The sequence below is a fragment of the Vanessa tameamea genome, chromosome 10 (assembly GCF_037043105.1).
Source record: "Vanessa tameamea isolate UH-Manoa-2023 chromosome 10, ilVanTame1 primary haplotype, whole genome shotgun sequence".
NCBI lineage: Eukaryota > Metazoa > Arthropoda > Insecta > Lepidoptera > Nymphalidae > Vanessa > Vanessa tameamea.
In genome coordinates, this window is record NC_087318.1 from 8,213,676 (window position 1) to 8,235,432 (window position 21,757).

Below are 21,757 nucleotides of genomic sequence, written 5' to 3' on the forward strand. Positions count from 1 at the left end.
GACCGGGCGGGAGATCGCTATGCGATATTAATATTCGTTTATGTATAAATATATTTATTTAATAATAAAACTGGATTTCCTCGATCGAAACCGTGAAAAAAATATTGGTAACAACGATTTGATTAATTTCTACACCAAATTCATATCTTAATATGAATGGTAATGAGAAAGTGAGAAATTTAATATATTTTTTTATACAACGCATCGAAATTATTATTGATATTTCGACTGCCCTGATTCTTTAAGATTACGATAAACCATATGCTTAAAAGCAATGTATTATAGAAATTTCAAAATATACACAGATGAAAACAAACGTTTGCGTTTAATAAAATACTATTACTATTTCACAAAGTTATCTCTTAACATCTCATAATCTAAATTCACTGAAATTAATAAAACCTAAACAAAAAATTGACTTCTTTATGAAATAAATTAAATACTTAAGTACTTATATAATAATATTTATACATAATTGTTTCAATCCTTACCTAAATATTATCTAAAACAATAACAAATTATTATTATAAAGTTAATTTTATATAACCAGTATAAGTAAAGACGTGGTTTAAAAAAATCTACTTTTGCGACTTTTGGAGATTATATTATATTTGATTTGCATAATTTAAATATACGCTCGCAATAACTGACAAGCTTTTTATGTGTGTTTGTATGATACGAGATTTGTACTTTTAAAATAATTAATCGAGTTATATTAGAAATTGACCCATTTAGGAGTACCTCTCGAAAGTTTATGCTACATACTTTGGTTAGTCTTATATATTAAAAAAAGGTTACGAAAATATTATAGGAAAATAATTACATATATAATTTATCAGTCGATAGAGAACACAAAAAGTACCATAAACCAATACACCATTAGAACCATCTAAAAATGACCTCAAATATGTTTTAATGTGAATACTCTAAAAAAATATTTCTTAACTATTGCAATTTGTGAGCAATTTCAGCTAATTTCCTTTCCTCTTCGGGCATATCTTTGTCGTCCCAGCCCCAAACTGGATTTTCGGGGTGATTGTGACCATCGTCGGAGTCTTTGACTTTCTTGTCGGAGGGGTGGCTCCCGTCGCCCGTCCTCGCTATTCGCTTGCGGATCATTTCAAGGGATACTGTTTTGAGATCGTAGGCTAACCCTGTTAGAAAAATAAAATTTATATAATTAATAATGTTTTATCAGAATCTTGGTAAGTTTAGACATAAAAGGTAGTAAAGTCAACGTATTTAAGTGTACATTTTTTAAATTATTGATTTTTTTATTTTTTTTATAAGATATTAAGGTGGAAAGGCTAATGGCCTACATGATGGCAAGTGATCTCCAATAACCATAGACATTACATTTTAAGAACTATTAACCATCCCTTACATCACCAAACAGCCACCAATCTTGGGAAGTAAGATGTTATGTCCCTTGTGCCTGTTGTTACACTGGCGCACTTATTGCTGATTGGCAATAGAATATCTAATGAGTGGGTGGTAGCTACCAGACTTACATAAAGCCCGCAAGAAGCAAGTAAATCTCTGATCTCTATAGAATCTTTAAAACGATGACGCAATAAGATGAACTATCTGGTAACATCATAAATCCATACTAATATTATAAATGCGAAAGTAACTCTGTCTGTCTGTCTCGCTTTCACGCCAAAACTACTGGACCGATTTAAATGAAATTTGGTACACAAATGCCGAGATGGCCCAGTGGTTAGAACGCGTGCATCTTAACCGATGATTTCGGGTTCAAACCCAGGCAAGCACCACTGAATTTTCATGTGCTTAATTTGTGTTTATAATTCATCTCGTGCTCGGCGGTGAAGGAAAACATCGTGAGGAAACCTGCATGTGTCTAATTTCAACGAAATTCTGCCACATGTGTATTCCACCAACTCGCATTGGAGCAGCGTGGTGGAATATGCTCCATTCCTTCTCCTCAACGGGAGAGGAGGCCTTAGCCCAGCAGTGGGAAATTTACAAGCTGATTATGTTATGTTTATGTTTTACACAAATAGTCTAGAGCCTGAGAAAGGATGTCCTTTCTCAGGCTCTAGATTATTTTACATTTTATTAGGTTACTTTTTATTTGGAAAAACTTGCTGTAAAGAGTTGAAAAGGGGGATGAAAGGTTGTAAGTTGTTGAAAGTATTGTCATTTTTAGAACTAGAAGCATAAAACTAATATTTTAGGCTGTACACTTATAAACTAACATATCATGACACCCCCTAAGGAGGATATTTTGGAAATTCTACCCCTAAAGAGGTGAAATAGGGGTGAACGTTTGTATGAAAATCCGTAATTTTTTAAATTAGAAACATGAAACTTTATTTTTGGGCTACTGATTAAAAATGAGTAGATACGTATTTTAAGCGTTTCTTGATATTTTAGGCCTAAAGGGAAAAATAGGTGTTGGCATTTCGTATCCAGGTTAGTCTGGAAGTCTCTCATTTTGAAGTTAAAAGCTCGAAATTTTATTTTTGAGCTACCGATTAAAAATGAGCTGATTCGCCTTTAAGCGTTTCTGGATATTCTACCCTAAGGGCTGAAATACACACCAATGTGGTAAACAAAGAGGTCTTACATTAACGTAATGTTTTAAGTTAATTTGTAAATATATCCATATTCTACGCGGGCAAAGCCGCGGGTAACAGCTAGTACAAAATAAATATTTCAGAAAAATCGGTCAAGCAGTTTGGAGAAAGGAATACCTACATATATAGATTTTTCCTAAAGGTAAATATTGGTTTGACAATTTATATAACTCGTAAATAAAATTTAATATAATATTATATATTTAAATATCTTACCATACTTAGCGGCAACATCAATCAAAGCTGTTGAAAAATTTGTACTGTAATTGCCAAGTTCAGCCGCTTTGTAGTCCCATGGAAAGACGTGGTGGTAATTATGCCAGCCCTCGCCAAACGCACAAATCGCCACAGCTTTGTTATCTGTAGCACCAATGTATCTGTAATTGTAACATTGAATATTAAGTATACATTTTGTTGCGGATTTTGATATATTTAACGAGGAGACATTAAAAAAGGCGTAGTTTAGTTGCAATGAAAATTTTTATTTTTTTTCGTTACATATTTTATGACAGGGTAGATAAAAAATTACAATAAATAAAGTGCCTTATATCTAAATCGTTCCGTAACGTCCATATACTAAATTGCTTCACAATTTCAACAGGCGCTTGCGCCAACACATTTGTTTGAAGTTAGTAAAATCAGTGGAGAACCCGTGGATTTTAGCTGGACAATTCTACTAATATTAATGAATGATCCAGTTGCGTTATAATCGAGATCGTGTCATAACCGATATAAATTAGTAGAATTGGCCCTCAGTTAAGACTTAGCTGGGTTTTACTTTTGTAAGGAATTGTCGAAGTTGCATCGAAATAGAATTGGGAACGTATAACAACCGTTATTTGTTAGAAGAATTGTCCCCCTGAAGATTGCGGGTTCAAATCTGAGCAAACACCATTGAGTTTTTTGTGAGACATACGTGTTTATAACGGGGTCAGTGACGGGCGCTTGTGACGAGTACCTTAATCATTACAACTTTCACTTAATAGCCAAGTGCACGCTTTTTGGACATTAATAGTAACACAAATACATTTACATATCATTATTTATGTAGTGTGCGAGCTTTCTATTATCTGAAGGAACCACACGCTTGTAGTATATACTTAAATATTTATATAGCTGTGCATACTTAATATCATACATGGGGAACATTTGTTTATTTGCAATCGCTAAACTTATAATAATAATTATATCACCATTACGAGGCTCCTTTATATAAAAACAGCATAGTATACATTTTATTATACATATTACGTACGTATGTACTCTTATAGATACATATTGAATTCCATACGGCCGAAGTCGTTGTCGTTGTGGGATACTTAAATAGAAACAATATTATATGTCTAACAGTAATTATAATTCATTGTTGTTTATGCCGTGCATTATGTAATTTAACGCAAATAAAAAAAAATTGTTAAATCAAGTCAGTGAAAATAATTGATAATCGTCGATCAAATTAATGTATCTGTTATACTTTTCTCTATTATTTAGTTACATATATAATGTAAATATAAATATATATATATTTAAATATATGTCGCCATGAAGCCTGTGTAATAAATAACGTTAAACGTTAACTAAAAATATTTTGGCCGTCTCTTTTGTAAAACCTTTCAAAGACATCAAAAGGTTTTAGTAGAGCTTCGTTATAGGAAAGTTTATCTGTAAAAGCTTGTTTATTTAAATGTACGGTAGCGATACCCCAAATTAATTAAGAAATTACTAATATTAACCCCTCTTTTTAAGCTTATCACTCGTGTTAGGATTGGGTACGACAATAGCCCAAGGGGTCAGGATCGATCCTGCGACTTTTTACATCGCTAGGCGGCCCATAAACCATTGCTCTATTGACGCTTAAATGTATATAACAACTGAATACTAACTTTATACATAATAAATAATAACTTTATACATTTAGATGCATATAAAAGTAATCATTATGATATGCGACCTTATAATTTTTCAAGCTTAGAATGTTTCTAAATCCTAAAAAAAGCGTATAGAAGTCCAAACTTTGCACAAGAGAGATGTAGGTATCTATAGATGCGTATTGAATTTCTCTTTTAATTGTAAAGGATATATTAAATAGAGCAAATATTATAGAGCATTTTTTTTCCCTATAGTCTATTCCAATTACAAGAGGACAAATAAACAACAATTGATATCGAGTTAACGCGATATCATTGGTCAAGAGTTTGATTAATCTTTGATATTCATTACGGATTGGCGAAAAATTAGCGTTTTCAACGTAGACGAATGTGTTATCGGAACTTTAGAAGTGAAATTAAAGTGGATATGAGTATTTAAGTTGAATATATTTTGTGTCATATTATAAATAAAGATACATTATTCAATAATTAATCATGATATAGCTGAGCCATTAGTAAGTTGCATGGAATACGTAAATGTAAGGCTTGTTTATCTTCATTCCTTCGATTGGTATAGGCTGTAGACATTTTGTCGGTCTGTTTAAATTATAATGTTCAAATATGCTTACTTGTCATAAGGTCTATTGCCCCAAATGTGTGCAGCGGAATTGACGAGCCAAGTAAAGTGGAGAGAAATAGTGTACCGCAGCATGGAGGCCACGTACCAGGAAGTCCAAGGGCTTTCGTTCCACAATACCACTGGTATCCAAGAGGGTACGAGGAAGCACAAAAGCGGCATCACTACCAAATAAGTTCTGTAACGAATCAATAATTATATGTTAAATATTTTATACATCCGTAAGACGAGTTGAGAAAATATTAATTACAGTCGAACGTTAAAGTGTTTATATTTTAATAAATTATAAGCACTTGACTTGTGTCAATTTATTTATTTTTATATTAATTATTTTTAATTCTTATTTGTTTCTAGTTCAGGACTTAATTTAATTCATTCCCATAATAATATATAAATTTTTATATTGCAAATCACAGTTTCATATCATAATAAGTAGAGATATTTTTTAATTTTAGCTTTTTTTATTTATCTACTGTTATCTAATGTTGTATTTTTATAGATTTTATTAATATTAATCTAAACCGTTATACAGTAAGTGCAGTCATCATTAAGATACTGACGACAAGTGGAATACTATTATACTAATTTATAAAAACTAGCAAAACCCGGCAGACGTTGCCTGTCTGTGGCAATCGGTTGAACAGTATATGTTGTGGCACCATCTAGCGACGAGTTACAGAAAGTGGATATAATAAAAAAACTTATTAATGTAATTTATGTATGCAGAAATCTATGGACAAAGTGCATATATAGGGAATGTCCGATTACATGCAGTTATGCATGTTATGCATCTAGTGAAGTTAGTCCTTAAGGACTAACTTCACTAAAAGTTAGATGCATTTTAATGCTAGACTAACGAAACATTCAGCAGCGTAATATTATACAACTTCTCCGTCTTCCGTCCGGACTTCGCAAGAATGTTTATATTGAATTTCGAATTTACACCAAAACCCACAAAAGATTTAGGGACCGCACAAACACTCAAATCACTTTTTATCTATATAGATATAAAACGGTACTTTTAAAATAATAAAAAAAAAATTAAACATACCCTTTACAGTAAATAGTTACGGTACGTTAATTCGAGATAACTAATGCATAAAAATATAGTAGACAAAATAGTTAATGGCTCATGTTTATAGCTACAGTAAACGATCTTAACCCGTAGATCGATTATGTTTGATGATATATCCAATAGAATTCACAAATAACAAATTGGCCCAGTAAGAAACAGAGTCCACGATTAATTTATTTATTATATTTTTAAATATGAATTTTAGTTAGCGAAACTAATGGCTTATCTTCTTCAAATTAGTGTTATCTGTCTGTCTTAGTGGTTTCTTAGATGGCTGTTTGACTTTTCGACACCTTACATCGAGTTTTATTTCTAGGAGATTGTTACAGCGTTTTTTTTTATAAGTAGGTCCAAATTTAATATGAATTTGTACCTACTTTATAATTTTGAAAAACAAAATGAACGGAAATGTGTTACTCATGATAATGAATATATTTTTTTAATTTTTGGTATGAAAGTAACAAAATGTAAACAAATGAGAAGCTGTAAGAATAAGTTAAGTTTAAATTAAGAATAAACAAAAAATAAAGATTTTTTTTATTTACTTTTTAATAAAAAAGAATATAAGTAAATTATAAGACAAAGGCACAAAAAATAAGGATAACAAACCGAATCAAGACAATAAACTGATGTATGATCCGCGCGATTGCCTACGTGACCAGGTACACATAGCTTTATGTAATTTTCCGCCTACATTATACATTTTGAAACTTTCAACTATTCACTTATTTTGTTGTAAAATAATACCTTACGTATTTCCACATTTTTACGATCCATTTACATGTTGATATTTTAATTACATCCTCTCTTTTCAATGTTTTATTCTTTTATAATATCGACTTAAACAATTTATTATTTATTTTAAATAATCATTTATTTTAGTGTTTAACGTTTCATTAATATGTTTGTCTTTTAGTTGTGTTGTCTTGTTATCCATGTTTTTTTTTTACTCAACAGTCACGAATCTGTTAAAAAGGTCACAATGTGTCATCCAATAAGATAGAAGTCAGGTAGATGTTATTGATTTTGTTGGAATAAATAATTTATTATTACATTGTTGCTACTCATGTTGCTATCAGTTTGATCCAATATTATTTTAATTGTTTTCTTATTCAGTCAAAGTAAATCATAATTAATTAGTCCGCCGAATTTATACCTACTGGAGAATTATTAATATCGAACATTTTAATATGTATGAACGTCTGAAATCTGAATTGTGAATAAAAGTGTATAATAAAACAACTCGCATTACCTTAACTTCCATTATATTAAAACCACTCGATACATATATTACTTATAACTACAACAGCAAAGTCAGCAAATATCCGTCCTTCCTAGTTTGTCCTCCATTTTTTTCTCCCAGTTAAAAATACCGCGCTTCTCCGTGCCAGGCAGTACCAGCTCGCCTCACGAAGCCACGAGACGGAAGAGACGGGAGTGCCACAACACGGTGTCGATAACCGAATCAATAATCATACTTCATACATGTTATTTTAATTAAAAAAAAAAACGTATTTAAAAGTCAAAGCAGTACTAAATATTATTATTTCAATTAAAATTATATAAATATATTTAAAAAAATCATGACAAGTGGAACTGGAACTACTTAGATAACCTTTTTTTTTTCTTCAGTGACTTTTGGAAAGGTCAAGGCAAAAAAAGTATCTGCGTTATTGCTATAATGTAATGTCAGTAGGTAGCCATAACAATTTCTATAATAACGTCTAAGCACTTTAATAATCTTTTCTGTTTTATAAATAGCATAAAGTCCCATTTTATTTTTAAATTTGCAACCAAACAGTCTCTTGCGTATCTTCTCTTTTATATTATGTGAGATTGGTAGAATATTTTGTTTGTAATTAACGTAGATACAAAGTCATAAGAAATAAAAAAAAATCCCATATTTTTTAGTATTTCACACGTTCGACACAATCACGGTAGGATTTTTATTGTTAATTGTTCTTTTTAATATCACTTATTATTTAATATTTTTAAGAAGGTCGAAGTTTTAAGTTGTTGCGGAATATTTTAATATTTAGAGACGAATAAGAACTTATTGTTATTGAATCCTTTTATATCTCTTTACATTATTGAATTGAAGTAAAAGAAGTTGAAAAGAATATACATGTAACAAGGATTTCGTAGTCTATTTGGGAATCGAATAATAAGTATCAATTAAGTTGATATCGAACTTACTTCTTCTGAAACATGACGATGGGGTCCTTTTCGAGATCAGACATATCGACAGACGCTCCCTTTTCGAATACGTCTTTATGCTTCCTGACCATCAGCCAACCCATGTGGGAAAAGAAGAAACCTCGGCGAGCATTGTGCGGATCTGCGTCTGTTTCCGTAAACTTGTGATGGACTCTAGATAAAATAATTATTATAATGTTTAAGTAAGTCTGATTTAAGATTATCTTGGGAAAATTTAGATAAAAAATTATAAGAAAACACATCATTTGATAATGACGTTGTTTGCTTTATTAAACCTTGATCTTTGAACTTCTTAACTAAAATTACCTGTGATCGCGCACCCATTCATAGATATGATTTTGGAATGCCATCGTTTGCATAAGGGCTAAAAACAACCTAAGGGGCCAGCGTGCCTTGTAAGCTCGATGAGCCCACAATCTGTGCGCTCCTGCCGTCACGCCCATTGCTGACATAATGGCGAACAGTACAGCTGGAAACATTGTAATAGATAACATTTGAAATAAAGTACCAATGAAATATAGAAAAAATAAAAAAAAATGTTTAGTTATATTCTTCGCTTATGTTAATATGATAAGAGCCCTAAAGATATAGTTAAGTGGATAAATAATATTATCATAAAGCTATAAGGCCCTAACATGAGGGCGAATCTAACAGCGCCAATGTCTATGGGTGGTGGTGAACACTTACCATCAGGTGGTCCATTTGACGGTCCGCCTACCTATTACATAAAAAAAGCAGATCAAGCGCTCTTCGAAAGAATTTGCTACGGGTTCTGCGCTTGCTTAATCCGGCATGCCATCAACTACATTCCAATGAAATATATTATTATTATATTGGTGGTGGTAAAATTTGGAAAAATCGAAAAATTGTTGTGGAGTTTAATACGTTAAAAACATGTTTTGAACGCATTCACAATCAGTGGTTGTTATGATTAATAGAGTGCTATTTCTTAAAAGCCGGACCTCATTAACTTTAAAAATTAACTAAACAAAACATTTATTGTCCACCAAGAACGTCTGAAATTAATAAAGTAAACAACAGCATGTTTACCATACGGTAAACAAGTCCGTAAAGCACTCCGTAACCTGGGTAAAAGTTAAGATCTTAAGAATAAATTGTTAAATTTTCAACGGAAATAAGTAGATCGCAGGTTTATATACGATCGAGAACAATGGAATTTACATGTGTATTGAAAATTCTCGGAAAACCTGTATGTATGACCATGCCTGTCAGGCGATACTCGAATGTTTATCTACCAAACGTTCCGGTTTAATATTAATATTGCTCTACATATTTCACTCAATCGAGTTTAAAATAATAATCATATTTAAAAAATATATATAAATATAAATGATACTTACCAAATGATATAGTAAATATCTTTGTTCTTCCTGTAAATATAAGGTAAAAGGCGTAGAATGTAGCAACATGTAAATAAATAAACGCCAGCACGTTTCTCCATACTATTTGCCATCTGAAAATTTAACCATTACTTAGTACATGCTTTCTAACATTTTCATGTAGTATTTGTATCAACACTATACCGAACGAGAAGTATTTGTAAACATGAAAGTAGAAACTAGTCACATTAATAGTTTTTATTCCATTTGCGACTAAGCAAGTAAACCCATAACTTAAGTTTATACTTTAATCAAACAAATAAAAACTACTATAATGTTTTATGAAGTTGCTTAAGTAACATTTGTAAATTTACTTAAACGTATGGCGTATCACCGTAAATCGGTTGTCGAACAATTCTTACGAGTGATACGAAGCGAATTCTTACAGAATGTACTGTTCTCAGTGGAGAAAGGCCGTGTGACGAAAATTAATTGGGATAACAACCTCATTATCGTATTAGTATATTAACATTGACATCCATTTTTGGCCAAACACCTTTAAAGTATATTTCATTAAATTAATTTACTTTATTTAAAAATGTTTTGCTTAAAGTCTGTCTTGTTTTTAATTTGAACTAAATAGACCGAAACAAAAATCGTGCAACTTCAATTAGGCGAATATAACTCGGTATTACTTTTTTAAGGATCCGTGCGCAGGGCTCAAAACCCTTTTACTGAGTTTATGTTCTCTTTTTGGCTGTATTTTATATTACATAGGTAGACCGACCGGCAAATGATGGTAAGTGATCACCACTCCCCATTGACATTGGCACTGTAATTTTTTTTAACAATTCCTTACATTGCCAATACCGTCTTTGGGAACAGATATGTTATGTCTCTCGTCCCGTAATTATACTGGCTCACTCACTCTCTCTCATTCTTCAAACCAGAACTCAATCGCCAAAACACAATACTAGGTATTGCTGCTTGGCGGTAGGATATAAGATGAGGTGGTGGCACCTACCTAGACAGGCTTGCACAAAGCCCTACCATCGAGTTAAAATAAAATAAAATCATTTTGATGATTACGTTAATTTAGTACTTATTTGTCTTCTCTTTAAAAAATAACTAGTGGTGTTACAAGCACAAGGGACATAACATCTTACAGTCTATTTTTGACGGCATAAACAATAGTTAACAATTTTTAGTTTTAATGCTTTTGGTGATGTCCCAATGGCCCCACTGCATTCCTTTTTTGAATAAATCATATAAGTGTTTATGAAATAACTTCACATACCTATATCTGTCTATAATAAGGAGGATCTATATATACAAAACTTACTCATAATCTCTCCTCTTTCCTTGTGAAATAACTGTAGGTGTATTGCAGTCTGCGTTCTTTGTAAACGTTGCGTCTACACATAGGAACGCCGGCGCTGTCATTGTGAATACAGTTTTCCTTTCCTGTAAATAAAAACTATAATAAGTAATGTTATACTAAATGCTGCAACTAATATAAGTGAATTATTACTAGACAAGTACGTATAGATATACACGTAAATTGGACACGTTGTGCTGGTCAGCCTTAGTGGGAGTCCGTCTGGTTCGATACAACTTAAGGGTTAGAGATATTCTTTTCAATACTTAGTATTATTGTGTTCAGGTTTGGAGGTTGAGTGAGCCAGCGTAATTATAGATAAAAGGGACGTAACATGTTGGTTCCCAAGATTGTCCGCGCATGTAGGGAATGGTTAATATTTCTTACATCGACAATGTAGCGGTGGTGATCACTTACCATTAGGTGGGTTGCTCACCAGTCCGACTACCAATTTATTTGTTTGAAAATATACTAGTCAACTGCGCAAGACGAATTATTTTATTTATTAACTTAAGATTTCTAACATGAGATACACCCTAAACATTATTAGCAAAAATTCCTGTATTCCTTCAATTACAGGAAACCACAGATTGCACAAGAAAGTTAGAATAATAACAAAACATTAAGCAACAAGAGTGCACAAGTATGGGTGTCAACACAGCTGTGCACTCTCTTTTCTCTCAATCATACTCGTAATTCAATGGGACTTCAAATCCAATACAATCGATAAGAATTTAGGCGCAATTTCGACTACTACTTCAATGAATTTACTATGCACGAGAACATTTTAGACTCCGGGCTGGAGAATTCTTCAATCGATAAATCTTGGGGTTTGAAGTTAGGACCTCGGGACTTTATATCTAGTCATTAGACCAACGTGTCATTTAATCGTTATATATAGCCCAAGACCCAGATAGTTGTGTTGCTTAGATTCAATGATATGATAGATAACTTCATAAGTTCCTTTTGCATATCTTACTTAAGTGCAACAAACAAATTCAAGTTCAGTTTCTTATCAATTCCGTTGGAGTTCTTTGATTGCACTGCTATTTTTGTTGACCTAATTTAAATTAACTTAACGGTAATTTGATAATTAACTATATCTGTGTGTGTCATATTAATGTTGATTAATTAAATTTTATTTGGTTTATACTATCCGCTTCACACGCGAGCGGTGGGTTAGTCTACTTCATTCGAAATGTAAATTTTAATCTTTATTTATCTCCCAAGATAACTAAAATATTATCTGAATGAGGATTAATATTTAATTAATAAAGAATATGATGAGTCAAATAACCCATATTTTTACCTACCTATAATAGATATAAAAAATATGAATATGACTGTATCTTATATAAACGATATCGCGAACTTTTCTATAAGTCTTTAGGAGACCTAAAACTTTCCTTACATCGTATTGCTATATCTCCTTAAGTTTAGCCAGAGTTAGATTTGTGAGCGTACGAAGCTATTTTGTATGAAATGTTTACATATAAACAAATCCTCTTTGTTCAGCGTTCTTTCTATTCATTAAAACCTTATCGAAGTCCGTTGTGTGGTTAAGAAGAAAGCGTATATACATACAGTAACAAAAAGTTACTTCTTTTTATACTATTTATAGATAAAAATTGATGGAAACATTGTAATAATAATATGTAAATATATACAATACTTTATATATTTTTAATTCATTTTAGCACGGCAGATGACCAAATCTATCAGTTGATGAATACCTAATTGAATATATACACATATAATCACTCGAACTAAAAAGTCTTATAAACCATTTCTTACATCGTCAATGTGGCCCCAATCATGAAATTTAAGATATCTACCTTAAGCCTGTGATTATACTAACTCGCACGCACTTCAAAACTGAAGACAATAAAAATTTGTGGTGTTTAGTTGGGGAATAACTAATGAATTGTACCCACAAAGATAGACCGTCACGTAGCTCGTCAAAGCGTATTAAAATCCGGGCAATCTTTCGTAAAATATATCCAAGAAACATGTCCACGTTACACACACGTATATATTAAGAAGACTCCAGACAAAGGTTCATAACGTCAGCGTGATAGGAACCTGTGCCTGGAGACATATATTAGATGCAGTGTAGAAAGTACTGCTTTATTATACAATTTTTGTTATGTTGGATTGTTTATTCTATTTACCGTAAGAGAAAGTCGTGACTCGCCAAAATATTTGTAACTAACCGACGTATCTTTACATAGTATAAAACAAAGTCGCTTTCTCTGTCCCTATGTCCCTTTGTATGCTTAAATCTTTAAAACTACGCAACGGATTTTGATACGATTTTTTTTTAATAGATAGAGTGATTCGAGTGGAAGGTTTTTGTATATAATACATAGACAATATAGTTAAGTAACACTGATAATTTTAAAAGTTTCTAATGTGATGTCGTAAATTTATACATTTTTTGCGCTTACATTGTAAACGCTGACTGAACCCTACTACATAGATCAAAATAATGTACTGCAGAATTGTACACCTCAAAAATGTCTACAAAAAAGTCCGCAATGGTATATGTCTATCTCTTAAAGATAACCTACAATAAACATTTTTTATCGTTTACTTTTTACGAGAAATAATGGCTTATTTTCGAAGCGATTTTAAGCAATATAGTATCAATCCTTATCCAATTAGGTACCTTAAATAAATTGTTCATTAAATATAGATCAATATGGCCCTTTACAGCATGTAATTTAAATCAATATTTTCGAAGATATTACAGTTTTAAAACGCAGGGACATAGCGGTTTGTATTTCCTAATGAGTGAAAACTGTGTACGTTGTACCTATTTGTTATCACTACATAGTATAAAACAAAATTGCTACCCGCTGACTGTCTTTTCCTGTCTATGCTTAAATCTTTAAAACTATGCAACGGATTTTGATGAGGTTTTTTTTAATAGATAGAGTGATTTAAAGAGAATGATTTTGTATGTATAATACGTGGACAATATAGTAGATAAACACTGATAATTTTAGAGGTTTCTAATATGAATTCGTAAAAAGACACATTTTTTGCGCATATATTGCAAACGCTGGCTGAACACTATAAGATAGATCAAAATAATGTACTACAGAATTGTACACCTCAAAAATGTCTACAAAAAAGTCCGCGATGGTATGTGTCTATCTGTAAGTGATAACCCACAATAACATTGTTTTGTTTTTTTTTTTTTTAATATTGGCTAATTTTCGAAGCAACTTTTATATAGCATTAATTATATATTATGCTATACAGCATTAATTCTTATCCAATGAAATACTTTAAATACGTTGTTGATTTAATATTGATCTATATGGCCCTTTACAGCATATGATTTAAATGAATATTTTCGAAGATATTACAGATTTCAAAATTGCGGAACGTAACGTTTGCGGTGGTACCGGCCGGCCGGGGCGGCGGGAGCGTGCTATAGGCGCGTCGGAGGCCGCGGTTCTTCCTGTAGCACTTTGAATTTAACAGCGATCGGACGCGGTTATTATCGGAGCTCTCAAGCGAGGGAAATAACAATCCATACTTCCATATTAATATTATTAATGCGAAAGTAACTCTGTCTGTCTGTCTCGCTTTCACGCCAAAACTACTGGACCGATTTAAATGAAATTTGGTACACAAATAGTTTAGAGCCTGAGAAAGGATGTCCTTTCTCAGGCTCTAGACTATTTTACTTTTTATTTGGAAAAAAATGCTGTAAAGGGTTGAAAAGGGGGATGAAAGGTTGTAAGTTGTTGAAAGTATTGTCATGTTTAGAATTTTTAGAACTAGAAGCATAAAACTTATATTTTAGGCTGTACACTTATAAAATAACATATCATGACACCCACTCAGGAGGGAATTTTGGATATTCTACCCCTAAATGGGTGAAATAGGGGTTGAACGTTCGTATGGATTTTTTTAAGTTAGAAACATGAAACTTTATTTTTGGGATACTGATTAAAAATGGGTAGATACGTATTTAAGGGTTTCTTGATAGTCTATCTCTGAGGGGGTGAAATAAGGGATGAAAGTTTTTATGGAAGTCCGTCATTTTTTAAATTAAAAACAAAAAACTGTTTTTGGGATACTGAATGAAAATGAGTAGATACGTATTTAAGCGTTTCTGGATATTTTACGCCTAAGGGGAGAAATAGGGTTAACATTCCGTATACAGGTTAGTGTGGAAGTCTGTAATTTTTGAAGTTGGAAGCTAAAAATTTTATTTTTGGGATACCGATTAAAAATTAGTAGATACGTATTTAAGCGTTTCTTGTTATTTTACGCCTAAAGGGAAAAAGTAGGGGTTGACATTTCGTATACAGGTTAGTCTGGAAGTCCGTCATTTTGAAGTTAGAAGGTCGAAATTTTATTTTTGGGCTACCGATTAAAAATGAGTTTATTCGCATTTAAGAGCTTCTGGATATTCTACCCTAAGGGCTGAAATACACACCAATGTGGTATACAAAGAGGTATTATATGAACGTAACATTTTAAGTTAATTTGTAAATATATTCATATTTTACGCGGGCAAAGCCGCGGGTAACAGCTAGTTATTTATACAATGATAACAACCTACTTATGAATTATCTAAATGTATATTTTTAGCTGGGCCAATCAATATATTCAAATATAATGTTTAACAAATACCAACTAAAGTATATAACTCAATACAAGATTATATAGATGATAAAATTATAAATGAGAATATATATATTTAATTGTATTTCCCGACAGAAATTAAATTCCGAATCGAAATTAGCATTATGTTTAATTTAATCATGTATCTACGGTAGTGAGAGCAGAGCATTTAAAATAACTAATAAAGTTTGTCAAAAAGTGAAAATTACTAAAAATTTCAACCATGAAATAAATTAAATCTACTACCTATATTAAGTTTAAATTAAAAACCCGTTAATGTCCCAAAGTTGTCCACTCCTCTCCTCCTGATAAGATTGGAGCTTCCAATACGTTATTCCAATACGCGTTTGTGGATGACATACTATTTATTTTACTAACAATAGAATATTACTTTAAGAAACTTTTTCGACGAGATCTTTTTTATAAAAACTCAGATAGTTACTAGCAAATAAAACATATTGCATTTCCAATAATTTGTTTTTTATTACCGTGCATGCGTTTAAGAATGTGTAATAAGGTTACTTCAAATACCAACATCTCCTCTAAAAACATACTTTCATTTGACGCATCAATGACATTCGATTTGTTTAAGAGATTCTAAATATAAACACTAAGTACCGATTGCTATGAAATTTGAGTGTTACCGGTTTTCAATATGTTATAAATTATATAAATTAATTAATTTATAATTCATTTCTTGTTCGGCGGTGAAGGAGAAAATCGTGTGCAAACCTGCATGTGTCTAATTTAAATGATATTCTGCCACATGTATAACCAACCCGCATTGGAGCAGCGTGGTATAGTAAGAGCTAAACCTTCTCCTCAAAAGAAGATGAGACCTTAGACGACCATTGGATCATTTATAGGCTGTTACTTTAATTTTAGTGCAATAAAAATTATAAACACATGTACGAAAAGGTCACAAACTTTATATCCTTATCCGTTTTCAAAAATGTAGCAAGATTTAATTTAAAAATATTATATAAGTTTCAGTAAAGAAAACAAATCTTGATTAGCTTTATCAAATATCTTTCGCATAGCATTAAAAAACATTGAACTACATTAAACAACATCTTTGTTAGTTAGCTTAAAAATATATCCATCGTTTATGTATATATTGGTAAGTTGATTCGTAGTTAAACCTTTTGTAAACGCAGCAATCTTTTAACATCTAACTGACAGATAATTGTTACTACTGTTACTTTATAATAAGTCTAACGAAATTGTAACTATGTGTGTTTAATATTATTTTAGGTCATGTTTGATATAATATAATTATAGTCGATGATATTGTTAAGATTATATTAAATAGATAAAGAAATGATGAATTTAAATTGCAACAAAGCCACCAAAACTTGTGGCATTTCGTTTTTGTTCAAAATATTTGAAGTATCTGTAAATGTCATGATGTAGAAGCCTATTTTCTTAAGAAGAAATTCCACCCCGCTGCGCTGGAGAGGGTTCGTTGTTGCACATGATACATAATTTTATACGATACGAAGTTTATCTCAGTATATCTTCCATAACTGCCGAAAGCCAAATAAATTTAAACGAAAATTAAATTAATTTGAACTGTATTTAAACTCGGATATTCTAAAACATAGTTTTTATCAACAGCACGTGAAGTGGTAAACTTAATGAACACTTTAAACATTGAGCTATCATAAACCGAATTGATGTCAGTGGAACTTTCAAATGACACCAATTTTTACGTTTAACCTTCAGAATGAAGAGACATTTGAACGCAAAGGTCTCAAGACTCTTTCTGAAAGAAAAGTAAAATAACGAAACCTGTTCCGTGGTTAACCTCGGCAGTGGCAGTGAGTCCATCACTTTCACCGCGACATCACTGACTCGATACTAAGACCGGAACATAACGAAGATGCAAAGAATTTACCGTGACTTTTTACAGTTAATTCAAATGAACAACGCTTTCGAATGCTTGTAACGATGTTACATTAAGAGTGTGTAAGTGTATACATCTGTAATTACATTAAATTTTAATTTCATTCCGCTCTTAACTAATGATAACTTTTAATTTAAGTTATATATATATTTATTTATCTTACAAATGTAATCATATGTATATATGTATAGGGGCTAAGCAAAATAATTAATTATCATTAATTTAATATTCATTTATCATCAGAGTTAAGCATTTATTATACTTAAATTAAATTTATAAAATATTAAAGTACTAATATTTAATTTTATAATTATTATTAAGTACTAATTTTTAATATTAATTTATGTAAAAATAATAAACTTGGGATGTAAATTGGTAAAACGCATTACATGCAGCCGCGTGCGTTTGATGGTGGTCTTTACCACTTTCAAGATCACATCGTAAACTTGTTTTACTTTACTTTCGATCATGGCTTTATTATCTCCGTTTCGTATTAGTTTTCTCTTATTTAATTCAATGATATATTTATGACAAAATAGTTGATATAGGTATTTCAAATTATTTTAAATCACTCAAAAATTTATTAAACGAATAATATTATTTAATATGTTACTAAGCCTTATAAAAAATGTATATACAAATGTAATTGTATCATATGATAATAAACAATGAAAAAAGTGGATAACCAGATTCGAAGACACAAAACACTTTCTGCCAATCAATATTAATAATTACATTTATTTATTAATAATAATTGTCACTATTATCAATACATAGGCAAACGTTTAATAATTTTAAACAACCGATCAATGAATTATAAGATACTTTTAGAATAATTATTACGAATTTCTCTTTTATAATTTGCTAAGGTAGAGCATTTATAAGTAGGATTTCGGAAACTAAGGAGTCAAGCTTATGATATTTATAATAAGCCGTTCTACAACTGACTCGTGGCAAAAAGATAATTTGTTAGTGAAAGGATGAATATATTGATAGAATTCACTAGGTACATTATACAAAAAGTAAAATGGAATTTTAAATGATACGATGAATGAATGAACAAATTTTAGACAAGATTGATTAAGAAAACAAACAGAGGCTTAACAATTAATATCTATTATAAAATAATTTGAACATGTATCACGTGTTTTAATATTGGGAATCGTTGAGATAATTTAACCCCCATATGCATAATGCAAAAGTGAACCATTTTTGAGTTATCACGGTTTTCCATTTTTTCAAAATAAGTCAAAAGTGCAACTTAAAAAATGTATTTAAAAAAAGTATCAAATAAAATCTATTTTGTTCTTCAGATTTAGAAAAATTAATAAACACTGGTTATTTGTCAATATTAAAACAATAATAATCGGTCCAAATTTAAAAATGCGAGACGGAAAAAGATATTATTTAAATTTTATTTTTTTTGGGGGTTAACATTATCGCAAATAATCACCCCTATCACCTCCCAACGGGAATACGTCGAATTACCAATAATCCTGTATAAGAAACCATTCCCAGTTTTCAAAATTAAAAATGTTAAAAAAAGTCCTTCCTCAGCGAGAGCATATTTTACAAAATCAAAATATGTTCTACATTTCTGTATTTCAGACTCAGTAGTTTTACTTTGCATTGATAACAGTCAAACAAACGACTTTACTTAACATACATATGTATGTAATATACATATGTATATCATACTATGAGAGTGAGGTCTGTGTGATCATACTTGTTATTCATAATACCTTCTGAGCATCTCAGTCAAAGACAGACAGACCGTAAACGCCGAAATTCGGTCAGTCGGATATTTTCTACGCAAACAGGTTATTATTATTTTAATTATGATAAACATTACATATATTTTAATAAATTTACAGGTAGTGAATTGATTAAGAGTGCATATTTTGTTCTTAAATTTTCTGTCCTAATTTATTTGTCCGCGGGCGCACTTCAAAATTGCTGGTCTAATTTTAATGTAGCTCAGCGTATTGACGACTCATGTTTTAGATCGACAAGCAATAGTTTTATTCCGGCAAATATCTAATTGGATAATAAAGTACCACACATATTTAGTATTCGTTAAAAAATGTGAAACTACGTTAAACTAACATAATTATTGTTAACCTTAACACACATCAAAATATACTTCATAGCTTATATTATAATATGTGTGTACGATTTCTCTGTCTTTTGTTTTCTTTTATCTCGATATTGATATTAAGTTTGATTTAGGAATAGTATTTACGTACAAAGTACGAACGTCGTTTGTTTTGAACAAATAAATATCAATAATTGTTTTATTTGAAATAATAATAATTTTGTACGGCAATAAATTTACGCGAGACAATCACATGACTACAGTATTGACTTACTTTAGCATAAATTTGTTCGATCTTATTAAACAACAACATCTTATAAACTTGGTTATATGTACATAACAAACTTGACTACATCAAAGTCTTCTCAAACCGTAAGTGTACCTACCTAAAACACATGAAGTATTGACACTACTTAAAAATATAGTCCGGTTTTAGATTTTACACAGAAAACTTCAGAATAGTCTAATTAAAAATTACCTACGTACATGGGTGTAGGGATTTTGTCTAAGTTCCTGTGCGTAGATAACACCATGTCATCACTTTTATCTACCACTCAAAAGCACTTCGTATACACGTAACTAAAAGAGTGATGAGTATGAGCATAGTGAGGTGAAGAGGACGACCTAAGGGTACGTGGATGGAGTGTGTAAGGAGGTAAATGATAGAGATGAATGTGAACGATCGGATGACGAATAATAGAAGAGAATGGGAGAGATGTGCTGCGCCGACAACAAATAGATTGGGACATGCGCAGGGAAAATAAAAGAAAAGCACTACGTATGTAACTACAGGCACAAGGAAGAAAACTTCTTACTTTCCAATATTGATGGCGTATTGGTGATGTCAGTAGTAAACACTAAACACGTGGCCTACTTGCCAGTTCACCTACTTATAATCATTTAAAGTAAATAAATATTAGTTTAACTTATGTTAATATTTTGATTGACGTTTCTTTCAATTTAACGGTTATGTGTGACAATAGTTAGCGTAACGGAAGTTCATATGAATACTTGTTTATTTTTACATTCACTTGGTATTTTTTTCGTTGTTATATTTGCTATACTAATTTTGTCAGACATTTACGATGGTATGTGGTTACCTATTATCATTATAACCTACAATCTTCAATGCATTAAAGTACATGGAATCCAGAATTTATGTATGGATCAAAAACGAAGCGCCACCATTCAACGCGCCGAAAATTGTTCCGGCTTATACCAAAGCATCGTTAAAATCTTTTCAGGTTCAGAATCATCGTAACAGTAACTTCTAATATTAGTGTAATCACAGGCCGTATAACATTAAAATTCTTACGAGAGCATGATATTTTTTCTTACAGTGTTCCCAAGTCCTATTAAAGTCTAGAAGCAGGCGGTGATTACGCATAACCAACTTCAGATTCCGGGCTGCTACTGAGAATTTAACAAAAAAAAAATCCGTTTTTATCAGTCCAACCCGAATTAAATTTAGATCCTCAGGGTCTGTGGCCGTACAAGCTCGCCACTAAACCAACGCGGCAGATGTTTGAACATATACTAAATAGCTTAAACGAGCATTTAGCATTCAAAACGCTTATGCAAGCTTACTATACAATAGCACTTGTGCGACAGTAATGATTGTTGTAATGCTTTTAAAATCTCTTGAAATTCGACTTTGTTTCTATTTTACAGCTCATCTGTCCTAGATAAATCAGTCATAAAATTTATTCAACAATAAAGAGGTCTATGTGAAAATGTTTTCGTTTAGTAGCTTGGTCATAAAGAAGTTTTGGAGTTACCGTTTACTTAGCTGTCATTATAGAAAATACTTATTCTAGGATTAACATAATATGTTTGATTAGTTCAGTTTGCGATATTTTAACTGGAAGCATATTTATGAAAGAACAAGTAACACTCAGTAATAGTCACAGTGCTGTGGCAGATTTCACCAAATACGCTTATATATACTATGAAGTCGGTTTTTTTTGTCACAAAACTTTTTTATGAACGCCACTATA

At 31.3% G+C, this 21,757-nt stretch overlaps 1 protein-coding gene across 1 annotated transcript in view; it reads right to left on the reverse strand.

The window, feature by feature from the left end:
- Positions 1-644: 644 nt before the first annotated feature.
- LOC113391648 (acyl-CoA Delta-9 desaturase-like) overlaps positions 645-21,757 on the reverse strand; it is a 31,476-nt gene continuing 10,363 nt past the window's right edge. The window contains exons 2-8 of the mRNA XM_026627684.2: positions 11,080-11,201; positions 9,759-9,871; positions 8,704-8,866; positions 8,377-8,550; positions 5,098-5,283; positions 2,817-2,977; positions 645-1,154 (exon numbers count right to left, since the gene is read on the reverse strand). Coding sequence (XP_026483469.2) covers positions 946-1,154; positions 2,817-2,977; positions 5,098-5,283; positions 8,377-8,550; positions 8,704-8,866; positions 9,759-9,871; positions 11,080-11,180 — 1,107 coding nt within the window. The 5' untranslated portion in view covers positions 11,181-11,201 and the 3' untranslated portion in view covers positions 645-945. The remainder of the gene's footprint in view (positions 1,155-2,816; positions 2,978-5,097; positions 5,284-8,376; positions 8,551-8,703; positions 8,867-9,758; positions 9,872-11,079; positions 11,202-21,757) is intronic.